The 14,850-nt window shown below is 35.9% G+C and overlaps 2 protein-coding genes across 3 annotated transcripts in view; one reads left to right on the forward strand and one right to left on the reverse strand.

Moving 5' to 3' along the window:
• The window catches only part of CEP83 (centrosomal protein 83), a 29,357-nt gene that overhangs the window by 94 nt on the left and 14,413 nt on the right, over window positions 1-14,850 (forward strand). The window contains exons 1-7 of one of the 2 annotated variants that reach the window (XM_014059119.2): window positions 57-114; window positions 3,022-3,285; window positions 4,081-4,231; window positions 5,109-5,201; window positions 6,480-6,611; window positions 9,325-9,576; window positions 10,325-10,456. In XM_014059119.2, the coding sequence (XP_013914594.2) occupies window positions 3,134-3,285; window positions 4,081-4,231; window positions 5,109-5,201; window positions 6,480-6,611; window positions 9,325-9,576; window positions 10,325-10,456 (912 nt within the window). In that variant the 5' untranslated portion in view covers window positions 57-114; window positions 3,022-3,133. Of the gene's footprint in view, window positions 1-56; window positions 115-3,021; window positions 3,286-4,080; window positions 4,232-5,108; window positions 5,202-6,479; window positions 6,612-9,324; window positions 9,577-10,324; window positions 10,457-14,850 lie in introns of those variants that run through there. The other variant, XM_014059118.2, reaches the window with a different exon arrangement.
• On the reverse strand, window positions 8,280-9,004 carry LOC106543182 (small ribosomal subunit protein uS3). Its single transcript, XM_014059104.2, is given in 3 exon segments — window positions 8,280-8,571; window positions 8,573-8,659; window positions 8,661-9,004. Coding segments are annotated over 3 exon segments (723 nt in total).

Below are 14,850 nucleotides of genomic sequence, written 5' to 3' on the forward strand. Positions count from 1 at the left end.
AAAAAGTGCATACGGGTCCCGAGAGGTCTCAAATAAAAGCAAAGGGGCGGGGCAATAGTCCCGAGGCGCCATTTTTAAACAGCCGAGCAGGCACCCGACGCCTGCTCTGAACTGGTAGGTGAGGGAAAGAGGGCGAAGAGGGGCGGGTAGGGTTAGGAATATTTCCCGAGCCATTTGGCGACAGACGGTTTTCTTCTTCAAATGTCACTTTACTGGAGAATTTCAGGGTTGATTTTAAAGAACTTATTAACGCTTTGGCGTTAAGTCTGCGACAGCCTTTCCCGGCCTACTAAATACTCTTTCCTTGGCTGAAAACACTTGATTGTATAATGTTGATACTTCAGAAATGACGCTTATTTTTGCTGAGCGATGAAGGGGGGAAAATACTATCGGGTGTGGTCTTTTACCTGATAATTACTTGAATTGGGGGGGGGGAGTTGATCGGTACCACTTAGGGAAATTTGATGTAAGGAATTTGAGGTGGGAATTACTGGGGTTTATATCTGAGCAGCTGCTTATGAGATTGTGCTGGATAAGATTTAATGTGACAGGATCTTCATCATTTGAAGTTTAGGACGAAAAAAGGCAGGAAAACCTTGTAACACTCAGCTACTTACTTACTTTTGTATGTAAAACAAAATTCTGCAAACATCTGCTGCTATCCTTGGTTAGGTTGATAGGAATAATAATATCATATAAAGAATAGATTTATACTGATAATTGTACCCAAAATATGTTATCTAAAATCACTCTCAATTTTCCTTGTTAAAGCCACCTTGATGCTGGTTTTGAAATTGCTGTTTTTTGAGTCCTGAGACAGAGGTTTTTGTACATTCATTATGACAAACCCTATAAAATGCTCAATTAGTGTTTTGTATTCACTCTTTTATTCTCCTGAATAAAACAAACAATTTCATCAGCATTAGAACTGGACAAGGAATAAAAAACCACCTCTTAAAAGATCTATAACTTTCACCATAGCTTCTTGACATAAGCTTACTTTTATCACAACAGTGATCTTCAGCTTCGCTGTTAGTATCACAAAAACTTTCTATTTTAAAATAATGGGTTAAAAAGGCAGACTTCATTAACAGAGTAAGGCCATATTATTCTAGGCCTGCAACTGGGATTGGTAAATTGTTTTAAGAAATATAGATTTAGAAACTCAAATTTCACTTAGCACAAGCTCTCAAAGCCTACTTTGCAGAAGCTCCCAGGACAAGCTTGTTCAGCTTTTTTTTAAAAAATCCTCCCCCTAAATTGCAATCAAACCCTGAATTGGGTGCAACCCACAATTTGGGCACCTGTACTGTGATTTCTTTAGTATATTCTTATTAAGGTAGTCATTTTTGGTAATCCATAATGCAGAGTTTAGAATTGTATATAAATCTAATGAATTTTACTTTATTAAGTAATCCAGTTGAGTATGTTTCAGTATTTTGTATGAAAAGGAAGAGGTATTCAGAAGTGAAAGAAGGGGATAGGTATTCTCATCTACTTTTGGTTCTGGCTATAATATTGCTTAATTCAGTGAAGTTTCAATGTACAACCCCAACTGTAATGGAATGTGTCACAATGGAAAATAAATTACCCATATTTTAGACTAGAGAAATTTTATTTTTATTTCTAAGTATTTTTTAAAAATCCCACAAGATATCAGTAAAATCCAAATAATTTTATTTTTTCTTACTAAATCATATATTTAATAGTTAATATACAATTTTAAAAAGTTTACAAATAAACAAAACTAAATTTGATCATTATACCATAAGTAAAATGTTTAAATAGGTAACCCACTACATATTATTACTGTCTACAGTGGTACCTCAGTACTTGATGTTAATTGATTTCAGGAAACATCCTGAATACTAAAAATAATGAGTGCCAAAATAAACCAGGTGACTTACCACATGACCCTTTGTTTTGGCTGGGAGGAACTTTTTGATTAACCTTTTTCCTATGTCAATGACCTTCCCAGCATGGCTGACTTCCTATCCGTCCTCTGTGGCTGCCCCCTTCTTCCTTTTGAATCACACCAAATACCAAAGAAACTACGAATATTGGGACAATATTTTCACTTCAAAATGTGTCGTCCCAAATTCAATGAGTTTTGAAGCACTCGAACATCGAAGTACCATTGTAGTTTTCATATATTTGGTATTTATATTTAGTAGTTAGATTAGTATCGGATCTTTTCCCAGGAACTCAAGTCAATATGCAAAGTATTCACTACAATTTTTCTCACATACGGTCTTGAGAAGTAGTTTTAGTTAAGAAAGAGTGACCAATTTAAAGTCATGCAGTAAGCTTCTCTACCTTAGTCTTATTCATTATGGAAGCTCTATTTTTAATGTCCATAATATTCAGTTGAAACTCAATATATTTCATACAATTTATAGGTAGCAGTGTTACACAATCCAGGGTAGAAAGGTATTCTAAGGACGAAAATATAAAATGTTTTACAATTTTAAAAAATCACTCCCCAAAAAGTTCTGTTCTATTTCAAAGTCTGAGATTTTATCTTTTAAAGATGTGTATTTCTTCCTTAAGATAATTTTAAATCCTGAAAGGGTATAATATGCCCTACTGTACTCTGTATACTCTGTTACTTTTAGGTTTAGCACTCATATCAATAGGATATTTTAGCAAGAATATAAGTAAGTGATTCAGATGTTATAATAGCGGAGTTTATAGTTAAACCAGATACATTCTCATCGAAGGACATGGTCAACTTGATTGGCTTTCATACAAAGTTCACAGTATCCCTCAGGAATAGCTCTTTTACACCCATAGGGACAGCCAATACTCTTGAAAAAAAAAGTTCAGATATTGGTGAATTGCATATATTGTTCACAATTTAGCATATTTGGTTTACTTTGAATTGAATTGTAATACATGAATATAGATTCTTTATGAATGTCTGTTGTTTGGTGGTAAATGAAGTTTTGCAACATGTATTTAAGAAAGTTTTTTTTATCATGATGTACTAACTATTAATTGGGTGCTTTTTTGTTTGTACAGATAATTTGATCTCTGGGGATGTCCTTATGAGAGAAAGCAGTCTCTATGACGGTGATAGTCCTGCACTGACAGCATTTTTACCTGATTGTCATCTCATTAGTATTCAGTCAAAATGGATGCTTTGCCAAATATCCTCTCTCCAGTGGGAGGGAGTGGTGATCTTGTCAGTTCACAAGTAGAAGTGCAAAAACTGCTAATTGATGAAAGGAAGCGGTGTGAACATCATAAAACAAATTATCAAACGTTAAAAGCACAACATACTAGGTATCACATTTATTTTAATAAAAATGCATTGATTGCAATAGATTGAATATATCAAAGGTATTCTTTCATGAACGTTTTATAGTAATGTGAAAGTTGAATTTATATGATAAGCTATAACACAAGAACAGTTTGCCCACAGAACAAGTGGCTGCAAGAAGCAATTCTAATGCTATTAACTTGTATAAAATAGATATTAGTTTCTTGGTCTTGAGTTTGCTTTGGAGAAAAGTACTTTTACTATTTTAAGCCTTATTAAAATGTTTTAGCTTTAAAAATATTTTAGTTGTCATAGTCTATTAACTTCATAATATTTGAAACAGTTATGCCTCATTTTATTATATTTCTCTTCTTTTATTATTTTTGCTGAAAGTTATGGATGATTAGTCTTTTTCAAAACCTTTGGTAAAAGTCTTCTCTTTATGCACATTACAAAGCATAAAACAGCTACTTGGCTGCCTTTATGATCCCCTAAAATTTTCTGGGTGTATATGAAGGACATTTCTGAGGTAACTGGTGAAGCAAAATGAGTACTTCTTAGCTTTGCCAGTTGTCCTTGATAAAATATCCTGTGTGTGTGTGTGTGTGTGTGTGTGTGTGTGTGTGTGTGAGAGAGAGAGAGAGAGAGAGAGAGAGAGAGAGAGAGAGAGAGAGAGAGAGAATGCATGTACAGAAGTCCCTGAAAGGGCTAAAAAGTAGCAACACCAAGGAGGTATTTGTTGCTAAAAAGTAGCAACAGGTACCTCCTTCATGCACATATTTGTTTCATGATTTAAAATTTTATGGTTCTTTTTGCAGGCTACTTGATGAATATACCAAATCACAAAGTGAGTTAAAACAACTGTTACATGAAAAGCAAACTGTCCATGAGAAATTTCAGTTGCTACTTGCTGAACTTAGAGGAGAATTATTAGATAAAACTAGAGAAGCAGAGGAATTAAAATTACAGGTAAGACAATATTTCCAAGTTTTGAAAATGTTAAATTTCTGGTACATTGTTCCTATAGGCATGATAATTTATAGTTAGCAAGTTTTTATCAGTGACTATTTTTGTTAAATAGACTTGTATGTCAAGAATTGCTATGGCTAATCAGGCGGAAGGTTACTTTTTTCAATTAAGTATAAGATTTTCATATTATTTTTCGCCATTTCAAACCATTTGCCAGTATTAAGAAAGACTGCTGCTGCAGTAGAATCTTTAGACTTTCTTTGGATTAATAGAAGTAGTTTCATTTTTTAAAAGAATTAAAGTATTTTACTATTGCAGCGTGTCATAAAGAAATACCGTAGGTATTTTTCAGCCAATATGGGGAACAAACGAAGGGCCTAGAGCAGGGGTTGTTAGAGTTTGCAGCGATTATTATTCTTTCTGTTTTCATTTTATCCTCATGAAGTTAATGCAAAATGCAAGATAGTTGCTGGACTTGCATATCATGTAAAGTCATTTTATGGGTTTTTGGTGTTATATTTTACTAAATGAGTTGGGCAAATTTAGCACTATAATTTCCTTGCCCCAAGGATTCCTTCCCTCTAACCCCAGTTCTGTTCTCAGGGCCACTGCTGTTAACCTCGACTGGGTTCTGTAGTGTACTTACTTGCTTCTTCCCATTCCTGCAATCTGTGTGGTCGCTCTACTCACATCATCAAGTAATGGCTAATGCCCTATGACTCCCTTCAAATTTGCTTGTCCCCTAGATCTTCCTCACAAAACGTTGGGAGATAAAATGAAACAGAGACCCGCTGAAAGTCATCCAGTCATCTAGTAAATACTTCAGTATCCCTGCAGTTTAGTTATTTGCATTATAGCTACTTTTACCATCCTGTAGGTAATAACTCCCCAGAAGCTTGAATTGCTGAAAGCACAAATACATCACGAATTAGAAACACCTACGAGAGAACGCTTTCGCAAGCTGGATGAAGTAAGTAAAATGGAAAGAATTTTATTATAACAGCAGTTTGTTAAATATTTACTGAAAATATGAAAGCAAGATTATTGGCAGATTTATTCTATTGATGAGAAGTTTTTTTGATAGATAACTCAGACATTCCCTAATCAAATGCTGCCTAAGTTGTATGGCTAATTTGAAATTATATGAATTGTGTAATTTTAAGGTTTTTTTCAATATTAGTTGTTTCCCAAGTTTCCTAAATGCTTCATGTTTTTCTTCAAAATCCCCTTAAATATATTGCATCCTCTATAAAACTGAGGTCTAATGCAAACATTAAAAATCTTATGATTTTAGGTTTTGTTTAATATAGTAACACCTGTATAACTATAATATTTATTACAGACTAGTTGGATAATGAAAATAGGTTGAAATCTACAATGGACTAAACCATCTACAAGAAATGGCATAGAATGTCTCACAATGGTTATCTAGCATGGCTCTATTTTACGGCAATATAACTTAGCTATGATTATACAGGTAGTCCTTGATTTATAAATGCAATTGAACCCGTAATTGCAGTTGTAAAGTGTTGTGGTTGCAAGTCAAGGGATCACATAACTGGACCATATTTGATATTTTAAACCACAATTAAGACTGATAATATTTATTTTATTATTTCTTAATGACTTAAGCAATTTAAGCATTAGAATTTTAATTATTTTTAATCAACACTATAAATACCACTATTTTAATAATAAAACTTATCTTTTATATCAATGAAACAAATATTTAATGTTTTAAAAATCCACTATAAGTCCTGCTCCTTTCCAGTGTAGCATGTTTGACATTTTATTTACATCATTTATCTAGTTGCCCATTTCACACACATAATTTTGGGCAGTTTACAAGATTGAAAACAAGCAAGCTCTCCCAAACATAACATAACATGGAGAACTTGAAATAGTTTGCTATTAAAAGTAGATGAAACTCTTTCCAGGAGGTTGATACCGGGGGTTGATTAATTGGGCTCCATAAAGAAACTACAACATCGTAACCTGAGATGATTTTAATGTTTCTGGGAAGTACAATAAAGCACAAGCACCTTTCCTTACAACTAAATTAGGCATTTAGTAAGCTGTTAATATAAAAATACTTCATGTGGTACTTCAGTAAGAACACTAAAATAATAAAACCTTACAATTCTAATTCCATTTATGCTACATATAATTTGTCCATTGAGCAGGCCAATTTTTTTCTATTTTTGTTTGCTTTGCTCCAGTTGAATCACACATGCTGTTTTTAATTTAGGAAGTAGAAAAATATAGAACAGAATATAACAAACTTCGTTATGAACATACTTTCCTCAAATCAGAATTTGAACATCAGAGAGAACAGCATGCCCGTGTATTGGAAGAAAATAAAATAAGATATGAAGCTGAGGTAAGTCCTAATATAAAATTATATCAGTAAAATCATATTTTAGATTTTTTTGAAAGAGATTGATCAGCATATGCAGCTTACAGTATGATTCCGTGTTTGTTGATAACTTCATTTTTGTTTTTATTGAATTAATCCCAAAAAGGTTTGCTTAGGATTTTAATTTTAAATTGTGATTATGCTTTGAGATGTGTAAGTAGATTGCTTTGTTTTTCTTCTTTTCATTTGTGAAATGAAAGTAATAGTTTGTATACTGAACATAATTTTCAGTTTATGGTCCATTTCAGAAAAAAACCATTTCTGCTCAGATTGAAACAGGGTGTCTGCTTTATCCAAGACAAGATTTATCCCTCTGACTAGATGCAGGGAACACAAATGGCTCGTCTTTTCCCCTTATGAAATGGAATCACCTTTGAAAGAATGTGAGGAAACTGAAAAATTGAAGACTGCCCAAGTGTTAGTTATTTAAGTTGAAAGAGTCAAAAGTGATAAAGAGATTTTTACAAATGTTTATTTAAAGTGTGTGTGGGAAAAGGTACTGCAATGCCCAACAAACATTGGAATTACTAGTAGAATTACTAGTAATGTGCAGGGTACTACTATTACTGCTGCTTCTGTGATGGGAAGAGCGCTATAAATTGGCATGGTGAATGATTTTCTGATTATAAAATTGATAAAGTAAGCTATTTGTCTCTATCATCTTCCTAATCCTGGTGTTTTATTAAAAATGAGCAAAAAGGAATATTTTTTTTACAATCAAATGATTATCAGTTTGAGCGATTTCCCCTTTATAGAAGCACAGTACAGTAAAGTACAGAATCATTCATAAAATATTTCTAATTTTGGCTGTGTTATAGCGATCCTCTTAAAACATCAGTGTCCTGCTGGATCAGACTCTTGGCCCATGTACTCCAGCAGTCTGTTTTTACAGTAGCAAATGAACTATACAAAGAAGTCCATTAGTCTCCAACAAGAAGCAGTAATCATCCCCTTGACTTCCATGAATTGATCCAAACTTTTTTGAAGTTAGCCATATAGATAGATAATCAGCTTGGAATAGAGGTTACAGCATCAGACTAGAAACTGGGAGACTAGGAGTTCTAGCTCTGCCTTAGACACAAAGCCAGCTGGATGACTTGGGCCAATCTCTGAGCCCTAACAAGCTGCTTCAGAAATCTTGCCAAAAAAAACCCTGTCTAGGCAGGAGCCAACAGTGATTCAATAGCACACACAGAGACATAAACCGGTTGCACCTTCTTGGTACCAAATCCCAAAGTTTAATTATGCCTTGAGTAAAAAAAAAAGAAAAAAAGTCCTGATTCTTCCAGGACTCAATGCAGAACAATTTAGTGTCATCAGCAAACTTGGCTATTCCCCTAATGTTTGATTATATATCCTTTAAAAATTTGGGGGAAATGTTAGAAACGTTTTTAAAAGCACCAGTCCTAGGCCTTTTCTGTCTCTGTGGATACAGATTAAGTCTAAATTTGCCTGCTCGAATTCGTTTTTCAGATTTTGTCTGAATTTGATATATAGATCTGTTTTAACAGATGTGCTCATACTTTAGAAGTATTATCCCAAACATGACAAGGAGATATTTCTTTTTTTTTCTTTTAAAAACCTTATTAACAGTTTTTTTTAGAACTTCCAAGGTTATATATAAAGAACCTCTTATGCTGTGGGCAGAGACTGGGGCATTGACCGCTGATCCAGCTTGGTGCCCTTCTGCTCCGAGATAGGGGTGATGGGCAAGATCTCTTCATTGGGCTCCATAATGCTGACGTGATCCGGCAGGGGCTTCTTGGGCCCAAACTTCCCACTGGGATCCCAGGGCAACATGATCTTCACCTTAATACCCAGCACATCCTGCCTGAGGAGGACGTGGTGCACGGCAGTGTCCACGTAGTAATTGATGGGGTCCCCACTGTGGATCATCAACCTGTCCACAAACTTCATGGGTGCACTGGCCCTGGAGTTTATCGGAAACCACCATTTCACAACCCTTGGCTCTGCTTTCCATGATGAAACGGAGGACGCTGTAACACACCCTATACAGAAAGGTCCTCCAGAAGCTTGTACCGCAGGGATTCGGCTTGGGCGATGGTGCACAGTCCTCAGGTGGCCACCATCTCGGCATAGAGCTCCACAATGGCCTCCGGGAAGCCAAATCGCTTCTGAACCATGGCTGTCAGCTCGCAAATCCGGTGTCCTTTCTCTCCCAGAACGTTCTGAGTTCTGGTAGCAAGGATGATGATTTTGATCCTGGTTAGGATGACGCAGACCTCCACCCTGGAGTAGCCCTCTTCAGTCAACTCCCAAGTCAAAAACTCATTCAGTTCGGCTTTGAAGATGCCATCGGCCACCAACTTTCACTTCTTGGAGATCTGTGCCGCCATCTTGAGCCATGCCGCTGTGGCGAAAAAGAGTGACAAGGAGATATTTCTTGTCCTCCTGCTTTTGCCATTTTCTCTATGCTTTATACTTTGAGTGCCCCCGTCTTCCCGCCGTTCCCTGATGCTAGTTGTTTATCAACCACATTTTCTCTTTGATAGCTATTTTAATAAAGTATGATGAGGTCTGGTCAAAACAAATCTCATGTGTGATGGATTCTTGTATTTTCATTTTCCAATATATTGTAAGCTTTGATATTGCTCCATATGTGACTACCCTGAGGATAGTGTTGGAATGTTACTGTTTTCTGTTCAAATTTTAATAGGTAACAAGGCTGGATAAAGATAAAGAAGAATTGCATAATCAGCTGCTTAGTATTGATCCTACAAGAGATAACAAGCGTGTTGAAGCACTGTTAAGAGAAAAGGCCCAACTATTGCAGAAATTGAAGGGATTAGAAGCAGAAGTAACAGAACTAAGAGCACAGAGAGAAAATTCTGGCATGCAAGCAGAAAATGTGCAAAGAATACAGTTGCGACAGTTATCTGAAATGCAAGCTACAATGAGAACATTGGAGGTAAAAAACCTGACCTGAATTGCTTCTGTATAGGCATTATAAAAATGCACGCTATGTGTATGAATTTCAGGAATTTGGTCAATGATCTAAATGCACATCAGACTATCAGTGAGTATTAATGATCAGCTTTTTTAAAAATAGCAAACAAAATAGAATAGAAACAATAGAAACAAAATTGTACAGTACTGTAAAATGTATAAATTGTTTCTTTTACACTGGTGAGATATTACAGTATGTGACTAAGTTTTCATTGTTGCATTCTGAGAAGAGGCTTCTTGGTATCTGAAAACTAGAACTAGATTCTGTAACAGCTTTATTCCATATAGTATCACATTTGTTAACTCTCAAGACTTTTTTCCACTAAGTATTGAAAATGGACTGCGATTATAAGTTTTTGTGCCATTTTTGCATAACTTGGCATTTTTGGTATTATTGTTATCCTTGGGATAATGACATTGGGTCACGTTCCTTCTTTTCTGAATGGTGCATTTGAATGTCATTTTAATGTGTGTTGTGTAGACATAACATAAATGGCAATAAAGGTTATCTTATCTTAATCATATTTTTGGAAATTTCTTAACCCCAAGTTAAACATTTTACACCTATATAGCTATGTCCTAGAGAATATAAAGATAATTTAATTTACATCAGTAGAAATGCTTCAGTGTAAACAAGTTTCAGAATATAATTCAAATAATTTCTCCCAACAAATTCAATTTATTAATACAATTTTCCCCCTAATTTTAAGGCAGAAAAACAATCTGGTAGGTTGCAGCTTGAACGCATTGAAAAAGAATTGCAGATAAGTGGTGAACAAAATACAGACTTAATAGGCAAGCTTCACAAAGCTGAACGAGAGATTGATGCCTTGAATACTAAAGTAAGTATTTTATGTAGTTTAGCATGTATGTTTAGGTATATTGAAGAAGATCTGTCTAATTGGACCATATTTAATAGCTGTTGTTATGAACCAATGAAGCTGCCTTATGTCAAATCAGAACATTGGTTGATCCCAGTGTTATATCCAAGATTTAGTTCTTATTTGAAGTAATTATACTGATTCTGACTTAATCATTTCTGGCAACAAATCAAAACTCAAATGATAAAATATTCTTTAATTTGACAACTTTCCATTTTCCTCTGGAAATGTAGATGTCCTGAAGAATTTGAGTTTAGCTTTTATTTTGACATATTCACTTTCTATTTGGAAGATATGGAAAACATATAATAACATAATAACATGTGAATCTTAATTGTCAATATCATAGAGTGTTAGATCTGTTAGATTCCCATCTCTAAAAATCTGGAAGACCACCAGGTGGCAGCAAAGATACATACAGCAGTAATTCTTGCAGCCCTGACCCAAAAATAGTTCCACACCTAATTTTTGAGAGCTTGAACCAAAAATACTAAGGACTGAGATTGGTATCTTATGTGGGAGTGTTGTTTTCTCCTTGGTAGTTACTTGATTGAGGTATTATTTATTGCTTGATAGTTTGTCAGATATTAATCTGTTTATCTAGCTTTCAGAAGGTGTTCTGGTGATGTACCCTCTATGATGAACTATTTTGTAGCAGTTACTGATATCAAATAAATACAGTTTTATTAACAATTAGAAGTTACCAATTAGATAATGTAAAATTGATCTGCAAAGATATAAAATCTTTTATTTTTAATGGAAGGGCCTTTAATGGTAATTAAGAGTTTTTGAAGAGGTTTACCAAATCTTTATAATATATAATAATGTTCTGTATTCATAATCTAGCTGCCATTTTATGTGAAAAAAGTGATAATCAAAATAAAATATGCTTAATTTTTTGAACTTCCACACAATAGCGGATTATGGAGTACATTTAACATTGCAGATGGGTTTTAAGAGCTTTCCTCTTACTACTTAATTGTCACCAACATGTACATAATTATTGTACAGAAAAGCTTAAAGTATAGAATGTCTCAGTTCAGACTGTAATTGTCTTTTGTATTTAAATTTTCTATTGAAAGCTAGTTTTGTATTATTTTTTAATGAGGCAGGAAGATAAATACATTTAGCTTTTACTAAATTGTGGTTGAATTGTGAATGAGCAAGTTATAATTTCTTTTCTAAAGATAAACTATATTCAGTGCCTTCAGAGTAACATAAGAAAATGGAAGAGGGCAACAATATCAATGAAGAACATCACTGCGCATGATTTAACTGTAGTTAAGATGAGCACTTTTCTGACATGAAGATACATGTAATTGAGTTGACAGATTGTAATTATAAGCACAAAGAAAGAGCAAATTGGCTATGTCAGAAACTGCTTACTGATGTTCACAGAATGCTCTGGAACAGAGATGGCTAAACTTTTTTGGCTTGCGTGCCAAAAGGAGGGGGGGCGCAGGGGGATTGTACGCAGGCATGCCACATCCATAATGCTATGTGCACGACCACAGCGTGCATGCGGCCATGACCAGCGCTCACCCCCCCCCCATTTTTGGCATGCTTTTTGTGACTTCCCTGAAGCCTCCAGAATGCGAAAACCCGGCCCCATGGGTAAACCGGAAGTTTAAGAATGGACTTCTGGTTTGCTCGTAGGACCGGTTTTAACTCTTCGGGGCCTTCAGAGGCCTTCAGGAGGTTTCCCTTGTGAAAAATGGCCTCAAAAGAAGGCTGAAGTCAGCTGGCCAGCGCACGCATGCGCGCTGGCCAGCTGACAGGGCAAGCCTTGCGTGCCCTGACAAATGGCTCCAAGTGCCACCTGTGTCATGCGTGCCATAGGTTCACCATCACAGCTCTAGAACGTTTTGCTTTCTGAAATAGTCGTGATCTTTGAGCTTCACAACCAACTTGCATTTACAAAAGTTGCAGTATCCCATATCACATGATTGAGATTAATGACCTTTCCTGCCTGTTTAGCACAAGCAAAATCAATGGAGAGGCTGGCAAGGAAAGTTACAAAATACTCACATAAGTCTCTCTCACATGCAAAGTCTCTCTACCCAGCCTCTCTGCATTTGTGTCTTGCTGGCCTTCCCTCACCCATCAGCAGCCATCTGAAGTCTCCTCACCCCATACATCCCCCACTACTCCCACGCTCATCTGCACTCCCTTTCACCTGGTGGTAGCCATCCCAAACTGTGCCTTGCTGACACCTACTCTGCCATTTCTGCACCCTCTTCCACTAGAAACTACTCCATTTCCTGCCACTCTTACATCCTTTTGTGCACTCCCCCATTTTGCAGGAGCCATTTATCTGCCTACTGGCCTGCCTGTTAGCCGCCTGGGATTTCAACTTCTTGATGGCTTCCCCACTATCTTTGATTGTTAGTTTTGTTTAATGAAAGTTGTGATAAGATGGAGGAGGGAGGTAGTAAGGAATAAACAAATGTAGTAGTGATGGGCAGAAGATAAAATACTAGAATTAAGGCAGACTACTTTAGGAGGAAGAGAATATGAAAGTCTAGAGGAAAGGAGAAGTTTTAGGAAAAAGAGGAAATGAAAATTAACACCCAGACTGGGTTAACACTACCGTGTTTTCTCGAAAATAAGACTTGGCTTTATTTTTGGGGAGGTCTTATTAATTTTGAGGTACAGGAGGCAGCGAGTGTGGTCACCTCATGGCTGCTGCTGTGTTGCAATATTTTCAGGAGGGCTTATTTTAGCACATGCGCTCAAAAGCCTGATTGGGCTTATTATCTAGGGAGGTCTTATTTTGGGGAAAATAGTGTAGGATTAATATCAATTAAGCAATAAACAATACCCCAATCAAGGAATTACTACCTCAGGTAAACAATCAAATAGTGAACAACAGCCTAATCAAGGAACTACAAAGAAGATAACAACATTTCCACCAACACCAACAGAGCAAGCCACTGTATATAAACAGAGCAAATCCCACTCCATTCTAGCACTGAAGATGTTACCTACTTGGGTGATGAAAGATCTGCAAGAAAACAACCAAGCTGAGAGAGTACCAAGAATTCCACAGTTATAAAAGCTGTGGCTTATTTATGGGGTCCTTGGTGCTCTCTCAGCTTGGTTGTTTTCTTGCAGACATTTCATTCATCATCACAATATAAACTATATATAAATCACATTTATAAAAGATGCCAAACTCATTCAGGATAGCATACATATTAAAAGCTAAACTCTACGATAAAATTGATGATGGTAGTCAGTAAACCAGTCAAACTAGATATTAATAGGATTTTACTCTGGGGCACATTTTTAATTTAATCCAGGTCTTCAAGACCCATTTAAAGGATGGCAAAGTTAGAATAGCTTAAATCTCAGAGAGATACATATTCCAGAGAGCAGGCACTGCAACCAAGATGGCACATCTTCTATTTCTCATTAGAAGTCACTATTTTAAAAAAGGAACCTGGAGCACACACCCACTCTGTCAGCTCTAACCATATGGGCAGAAACAAAAGAAGAGGTTTGTATTAGTGCATAAGCATCAATCCCAAGGAAGATGGGGAGGCATGAGGCTCATCCATTGGGAGAAACTCACATATAATCAGGGGGTCTCTTTCTAAAAGTGATTAGGTGGGGTTTTTTATGTGTGTAATTGAGCCTAAGGGATATGCTGAGAATAGTGGTATTAAATTGGGAAGGAAGGAAGGATGTACATGCCTGAAAGTCCCAGCATGTTGCTCCATAAGCATGACTCCTTTTTAAAATTTGTTTATATTTCCTGCAAAGGTATGAAAAAGCTTGTAAGGACTTTTTAGTCACCTATCCTTTGTAATATACATACAGATGGTCCTTGGGTTAAAAACAATTGTTTAGTGACCATTCAAAGTTATGGCAACACTTAATAAATGCTATTTACAGTGGGTTTTCCAGGTATTGTATACCTTCCTCTCTTCCTCATATAACCCTTTGGAACCTGTGATACTCCCATGCACCTTATCTGGGATTCCCACCTCTTCCCACTTAGGGACCCACACATCCTAGGATTATATCCGCAGCTGTGATTGGCATCACTAAGCAATGTTGTCACTAGATATCACACTTCATGCTCGTATTACTTAGCAATGGCAATCCCAGTCCCAAATGCTTTCATAATCCAAGGGTGCCTATAAAAAGTGAAAATGAAATTCCCCAGTATTAAATAAAAAGCATTAAGCAATATCAATAAAGGGCTAGTCATTTTTGAACTAAAATAAGAAGATATGAGAAATAAGAAAATAAATCTAGTTGTTGCTAAAAGCAAGGAAAGAAAAATAAAGTACAAGATGATTTAGAAAATGTCTTTAGGGAAGAGGGTTTTTTTTTTAAGTGGTGATCAC

Source organism: Thamnophis sirtalis, unplaced genomic scaffold (genome assembly GCF_051295495.1).
Source record: "Thamnophis sirtalis isolate CommonGarterSnake01/CBP01778 unplaced genomic scaffold, rThaSir2_p1.2 scaffold_9, whole genome shotgun sequence".
NCBI lineage: Eukaryota > Metazoa > Chordata > Lepidosauria > Squamata > Natricidae > Thamnophis > Thamnophis sirtalis.